The sequence below is a fragment of the Gavialis gangeticus genome, unplaced genomic scaffold (assembly GCF_001723915.1).
Source record: "Gavialis gangeticus isolate Ggan-Ray unplaced genomic scaffold, GavGan_comp1, whole genome shotgun sequence".
NCBI lineage: Eukaryota > Metazoa > Chordata > Crocodylia > Gavialidae > Gavialis > Gavialis gangeticus.
Genome location: NW_017729033.1, coordinates 100,820,351 through 100,828,025, shown reverse-complemented (window position 1 = coordinate 100,828,025; position 7,675 = coordinate 100,820,351). Strand labels below are relative to the sequence as shown.

General features: G+C 42.5%; 1 protein-coding gene across 2 annotated transcripts in view; it reads right to left on the bottom strand.

Moving 5' to 3' along the window:
• The window catches only part of KLHL8 (kelch like family member 8), a 73,449-nt gene that overhangs the window by 7,910 nt on the left and 57,864 nt on the right, over positions 1 to 7,675 (bottom strand). For both annotated transcript variants that reach the window (XM_019526451.1, XM_019526452.1), the window contains one exon: positions 393 to 594. In XM_019526451.1, coding sequence (XP_019381996.1) covers positions 393 to 594 — 202 coding nt within the window. The remainder of the gene's footprint in view (positions 1 to 392; positions 595 to 7,675) is intronic.

Genomic DNA, 7,675 nt, shown 5'->3' with positions numbered 1-7,675 from the left:
ATGAACAGGTAATTCTGAAGTTTTGCTGTCTTAATTTAATATTGAGCAATATTGCTCCCATGCCTATAGTGTCAAAAAAGTAGTGCCCTTTTCATTAGCAAAGCACTTTGAATTTCATGCTTTCTAAATACGCTGTCAATGAGCTAGGGTGCAAAATGTCAGTTATTTGCTGGTGGGAGGAAATTAACTAGCATGCTCAGGCAAGCTAGTTTGCTTTACAGGATGCAAAAGATTTGCATTAGTTTTTTAGGCTCGTTATCTGTGACAGCGTATTTAGAAAGCATGAAATTCAAAGTGCTTTGCTAATGAAAAGGGCACTACTTTTTTGACACTATAGGCATGGGAGCAATATTGCTCAATATTAAATTAAGACAGCAAAACTTCAGAATTACCTGTTCATCAGTGGATCAAAAGCTTCCACTGTGTTCAGGTATGCATTGCCATTATGACCACCGACTGCAAAAATTTTACCCATCAGTGTTGCTATACCAACTCCACCCCTGGGGGTTGTAAGCTCTGCAACATATTCCCACTGGTTACTGCGAGGATCGAACCGTTCAACAGAGCTCAGTGGAGAGTTGTCATCAAAACCACCTGCAAAGAGAAACTGCATTACTGTTTAGTAATGTCTGTATCCACAACCTAGCAAGCTGTATATCCAGCATTCAGATTATCTGTATTTATTACACAACAGTTGTTTGAAAAATAGACCATTGTACAGCTAGCCCTACCTAAAGTACATAAATCTACAAATTTTGACCCCAGCAGGTTTTGAAACTGCAAGGAAAAGGCTTCCTCCTTCTCTCCAGGATGACACAGTGTTAGAATCCTGAGAGGGCTCTCGTAAGGGATGCTACAAGCAAACATTACCATAATACGTTGGCAAAACTTAAGGGAGTTGGTTTCATTTGAAACCCACCACTCTGTCAGCCTACACTTGTTTCATTAGACTTGGGAGGCAGTCAACTAGTTCTCGCAGCATCTAACAGTTCATAACAAGGCTGTCCGACTTCTATGCCCTGGGAGCCACACCAGGCAAAGCAGGAGGATGCTCCTCCCCACCCACTGCTGCACTATGCTTCCTAGCAGGTGTGGGAGAACGATTCTCTCACCCCCTCCACTGCAACACACTGGCATTATTTCCTACACAGCCCCAGGCTCACCCTCAACTCCCTGCACTGCCCCAGCCCCTGGGATAAGGCAGGAAGCAGAACCCAGAGACGGGAAGTGGGAGCCTGGAAATTCTGGCTGCTATTGCAGCTGGAATGATTAAGGGAGAAGTGGGGAGAGGGGAAGAGTGCCACATGGGTAAGAACCCAAGGGCTGCATATTAACCCTGTGGTCCACTAGTTGGACAGATCTGGTTTGAAGCTCCACTGGAGAAAGATGCAATAGCTACAGATCAATCTGGAGAAAACTGGTGATGGCAGCAAATTAGGGAAAGGATAGGGTCCATTTGCTCCCTCTTTTATCCTTAGCTTTATGTATGGTTTGTTATTTGTTGCCTCAAGGTTATGAGGGATTCTCACTCTAAAAGGTACAGGAAGCATAATTTCCAGTTTCTTTTCCACCTATATGATAGGAAGTCAGGACGCTATTACTTCCAATGGCAGAATTCACAACTTACACCTTTACCTACCCCAGTCTGTCTACAGACTGAGTACTGTATATGGGGCCACATTTGAAAACCAGAAACTGAGGCTAGTATAGAATGCAGCAGCACTTCTCACAGCCAGGCTGTTACTGCTTAATATTTTGTAAAGCAGAGGTGCTCAACCCCCAAGCTGCAGGCCAAGTGCAACCCACAGAGCCTTGGAATCTGGCCCGCAGGGCTCCCCATGGGCTGGGAAATGTGGGGGCAGGGGAGCAATGGCAATCAATACTGTGATCCTCCCCTCTCCCAAATTCCAAAAACCACATGCTCCAAGCCTTATGCAGCATAGTGGAGCTAGGCCATGCCCACCCCCACCATGGCTGAATTAGGGCTGGGCCACACTCCCTCCCGCCTCACAGCTGGATTGGGAGTGGGCCATGCCCCACTTCTCCCTAGGGGGTCAGGTTAGGGCCCTGTTAAATTCCATCCCCCTCTCCCAGTCTTGCTCCACAGGTGACTGCCCCAGGTGCCAGATCAGGACCACTGGCCAGATCCAGCCCAGGTCATCGCTGTAAAGCACATGAAACTTTGTGTCTGAATAAAATTTAAAATCCTGGGGGTTCAGTCTTTACTCTGTGAAGCTACTTCTTTCTTTTGTCTTCTTTCAGCAGTGACAAATGAAAGTAAGCCAACTAACAATTTTAAGTTTATGGCACTGCAAGCAGAGAACTGGGGACAAAAAGCCCCCATATCACTTCCCTCTCCCTTTGGTTCATTTGAAACAAACCATCTTTTCTGTAGGCCCCCCACTACAGAATGGATGAAGACAGATTGAACAAAGTCCAGTGGAGGGCAATGAAAATGGCTTCACCATTTTCATTGCTGGGGGATGAAAATTCAGGGCTGGGGGATATGACTTCTGAGGAGAGGCTGAGGGAACTGGTCATATTGAGTCTGGGGAAGAGAAGACAGGGAGGGGATTTTAATAGCAGTCTTCAACTACCTGAAGGGGGTTCCAAAGAGGATGGAGCTAGACTGCTCTCAGTGGTGGCAGATGACAGAACAAGGAGCAACAGTCTCAAGTTGCATCAAGGACAGTTTAAGTTAGATATCAGGAAAATCTCTCTCACTAGAAGGGTAGTGAAGCACTGGAACAGGTTACCCAGAGAGGTGGAATCTCCATCCTTGGAGGTTTTTAAGACCTGGCTAGACAAAGCCTTCGCTGGGATGATCTAGCTGGTGGTAGTCCTGCTTTAAGCAGGGGGTTAGACTAGGCCTCCTGAAGTCCCTTCCAACCCTACATTTCTATGATTTCACAGTAAGCAATTCTCAGATGTATTTCAAAGTCCACTTAGACCTTCAGTGAGAGGACTGAGTTCTGTTGCATTAGCTAATATTGAATACTGGGTCATTTCAGTCTCTTTTTTACAAATACTTTAAAAATGCATCTAATCTGTTAGGTATCTTATGTAAGGGAAAAGAAAAAGCTCCAACTCTGATTTTTACACAGATGGCTAACATTTTGCAAAGCTTAATAGTAACCAGTATGCATTTACTGATTTTTTACTTAATGTTTGATTTAACTGAAGTTCTAATACAACTTGAAGCCACAAGTAAAACCTAAATTGAGGGGGAGGGGAACATATAATCAGCAACACGTACTTCATTGATGTAGTTGCTAAGTGAATGGAAGTACAGTTAACCCCTGCTTAGCACCCTTATTTGCTTCCAGAAAAACAGAGCACTAAGCAAAACAGCGTTAATTGAAACCAATTTTCCCATAGGAATGAATCTAAGTAGAGATGATTCATTCCCAGAGCTCCCTACTTGTACTATAAAATTGCTGAAATCCCCCACTAGGTACTATAAAATCAATTAATTCAAAATCTAAATGTATGTAAATACTTTATTTAACACTTTGAACTTTGAAATAATGTATAAGATTACAAAATCAAGTAATGAACTGTATGCACAGATGCACTTTCACTTTTTGCTCTTTCAGCTTCCTTCAGCACTCAGAATCAGAGCTGTCAAGGTTAGTGTCAGTTTCAGGAAATTTTGAAGTGCTTGCTGAGGATTTTTTTGAGGGCTGGCTGAAGGGGTTGAAACCAGAGTTGTGCACTTCCTGAAAAAGGAATCCATTGATAGCTTCTTTTCATCGTACAGCAGCCTGTAACAATTGACTTCATTATTAACTAACTCCTCGTGCAATTGCAGAACTGCACTGCATTTCTCAGGGTCATTCTCATCAAAGTAGGAATAAAAGCTTCAAGCCAGGTCTTTGCTGGTTAAAGCCCTTGCTGGTTGAACATCTTCCTCGCATCTTCCTCCTCTCCATGGGTTCTCTGCTGCTGTATTTGAATGAGGTTCTCATTGCTCAATTCCTCCCTGTTGGAATTGATCAACTCCTGAGGTTCAAGTTCAACTATCCTCAGGTTCAAGTTCATCAAATCCAATTTTCCTTCCAAGCTCAATGATACAGTCCTGAATTATCACCACTGGTTCCTCAACCTCTTGGGAATCCTGGACACAGTCTGCCCAAAGCTTTCACTAGACACCAGTCACTGTTTTGGAGGCAACTTCATCCCAGGCACTTGAAACGTTATCTATTGCCTTGCAGATATTATAGCCCTTCCAAAATTCTTTTAGGCTTGGAGTACCCTCTCTTTCTGTAGTCCTGACTGCCTGGGCAAATGTTTTCCTTATGTAATAAGCCTTAAAGGCAGCAATGACACTCTGGTCCATCAGCTGTATGATGGAGGTGGTATCTGGGGGCAGGAAAACAACTTTTACATTATCACTGAGGTCATCAAGTGTGGTAGGATGTCCTGGTGCAATGTCTAAAATGAGAAGTGCCTTGTGATACAGATTGTTCTCAGCACAATACTTCTCAACTGCAGGACAAAAATAATCCCTGAACCAACTCTGAAAGACTGACATTGTCACCCAGGCCTTCTAGTTAGACTTCCAAATGACTGGCAGACTGTTTTTAAGATACCCCTTGTGAGCCCTGGGGTTTTCTGAGTGGTATACAAGCAATGGTTTCAATTTAAAATCCCCTGCAGCATTACAACCAAGCAATACATTAAGTAGATCCTTGGACACCTTGAAACCTGACATTGACTTCTCCTCCCTGGAAATGTAGGTCCTAGGAAGCATCGTCTTCCAGGAGAGGCCTGTCTCATCAGCGTTGAAGACTTGCTGATGCGTATAACCCCCTCCTCAATAATTTCCACAAGCTTACTTCTATAGCTGGAAGCTGCTTAGGTGTCAGCACTAACCGCCTCCCCCTGAACAGAAACATTATGCAAGTTGCTGTGCCTCTTAAATCTTTCGAGCCACCCCTTACTTGCATAAAAAGGCTCAGAAGCAGACCCCTCAGGCAAAATTTTCTGTAAATCGTCATACAGACTCTCTTAGCCTTCTTCTGAATAAGCAGCATACAGCGTTGAGTTGTATCCTCAATCCACACACTTAACAGCCTCTCCATTTCTAACATAATTGGAACCCTGCTCCTTCCGAGTTTCAAAGCATTCAAAGCAGTTACAATTCTACCATATTCTTTTATTTTGTCTTTATTCTTCAATATGATCCTAACAGTTGACCCAGCCAAATTCAATGCTCTACAGACCTCATTCTGGCATTCCCTGCTTCAATTTGCTTCAGGACATCCAATTTGAGCTCCAGTGTTACACTTTTTCGCTGTTTTTTTCTTAGCACTTGCACTCTCAGAGTCAGCTGAATGGCTCCGATGCACAGTGCAACTCAAAAAACGAAACAAGACACAAGCACGAAAGAGCACAGAGCACAAGAGTTTTTGACAAAGCAAGATGGCAATGAGGCTGCGCGTCGCTGATGCTCCCTGCCCGATACCTGTGAGCATTATAGTAAAACCCGTGAGGGCTAAATGAAACCAGGTATCAAAGTGAAATGAGCACTATAGCAAAACAGCGTTAAGCAGGGGTTGCCTGTAGTAAAAAGATAAGACCCATACTGAGGGAAAAAATGGTATTTTCTTATTTTAATAATATAATTTTCTGTGACCTAGCAGCTCAACTAATGATCCATTAAAAACATGACAAGTATAATTAGAGAAAAAGTCAGGTGGCAAGCTTGACAGTAACGGAATCTTGACAGTGTCGCCCTTCTAGTGAAAATAAACCTATTGCTCTACTACTTCACCCCAAAACTTGCTTGGCATCCTCCTCTTGCAGTCAGGCAGATACAAATGTCTTCTGCCTACAATGGACAATGCAAGTTATTCAGTAAGCAATTAAATCAAATGTGAATACTATGCCACAGAACCTGCTGAGAGCTATAGTTTTAGTTCTAAGTATGAAGAACAACAGAATTGAAAACAAGAAGTTCCCCCTTTCAAATGGGTGATTTGTTTGGAGGAAATTAGCTTCACCACTGCACTGTGATTCAGGATCACTTGTCTAATATTAAAATGTAACACCAGCCTATACTACTTTTACTTTAATTTTCTTATACACTCTATGATAATTTCCTGGCTGCAGTCTCCAGCTCTAAATAGCCTCCCCCAAACTGCATAGTTATAAAAGACCCATTAAACTAAGCCACAAAGAAATCTTAGCTGCTGCAATTATCAAAAGCATCTCCTGACAGGAACCAATGAGTTAGCTTATCACTACAGGTTTCACCACATAAACCAAATCCTAAGGACTTTTTAAAACTTTTGGAAATCTTAAGCTTCTTGAATATGGATTTACATACAAACATGATCTTGCAGTCCTCTCCATAAGAGACATGTAGTCCATCTGTGAGGTCCAGCCTTATTTTATAGACTATTCAAGTTTCAGCATTTCCCAACATGCCAATCACCTTCATTTTCTTCATTTCCACAGAGATGACAGCAATTTGGCAAAAACCATTTTGCAAGTAGACCTAAACCTACGCCCTTTGCTAGCACTCCAAGTGCATCTATGACTATAGCAGTACTTCTCTTAGAGAAAATAAAACACTTTTGAAAAACCTGTATCACTTTACCATTTTACTCCTTGAGGAGCACCAAAAGGGAAACACTACAAGAAGGCTGGCTACAAAACAGCATTCATGAAGAGAAAAGAATGGTTACTTTAAGTGTAGTCAAGTGATAATCCTAATGCGTCACAGGTATGAAAGACTGACTTCTTTTCGTCAGTGTTATCTACTGAGGTTATGCTTATTCCCTGATGTCCTGACAGACAGAATAAGTCTAACTATCTTTCAGTTTCATATCCAATACAGCAACAGGAATCTACAGCTGTGGGGAGCTGGGGGAAGGTACAGTATGCATGTGGACAGTACACACAGAAGAACTATATGAATGAAAAAAAAAATCATACTGCAGCCATATGCACAGATCCCATTTTGGGTGTCTTGCAAGCATTTACCATCTAGTTTAAGTGTGGGGGTTAGGGTTGATCCTGCTTAAAGCAAGGATTATAAGAAAGTACTACCAAAATGCACAACTGGTCTGGAAGTTCTACCTCATAATATCAGGTGAAAGTGTAGACTGATCCCCACATAACTGTTGTGCAAGCTACTAAAATAAGGATTTGTAAGCTAAAGGCTACCTGAAAACCAGGACACCAGGATGCATGTGTGTGGGTAGATCCAACCTGTTTGCTTGTATAAAATGCAACTAGATACCCATTTTACAAGCCAAAGTCCTTACCCTTGACCATGTCTACAGAGCTGAAAAAGAAGCTAAAGAAGTTCATCAAAGCTCTGAGTAAACCTTAGGATTACTGATTGAAAAATTCCAAGACTGTTGTGGGCAAACTCCTGGGCATCACATACACAAAACCCTCTTTCAAGAAACATTGTAAGATGGGGTTACAGTAGACCATAAGCTGAATGAACCAACAGTGCTCTGCTATTGCAAAAGAAGCCAACAACTTACTTGACTGAATTAACAAGAATGTCACTTGCAAATCAAGGGAAGTGATTCTTCTAGAGGTGTACCAATAAAGATTTTCTTAGCCAATATGGATCCAGTAGCCAAGTTACAGGAATGCAGCCAGGCAGTTTGGAAAGCAGTGCCCTGCTGCTAGGTCTGTGGGAAGGAAGGGGTAT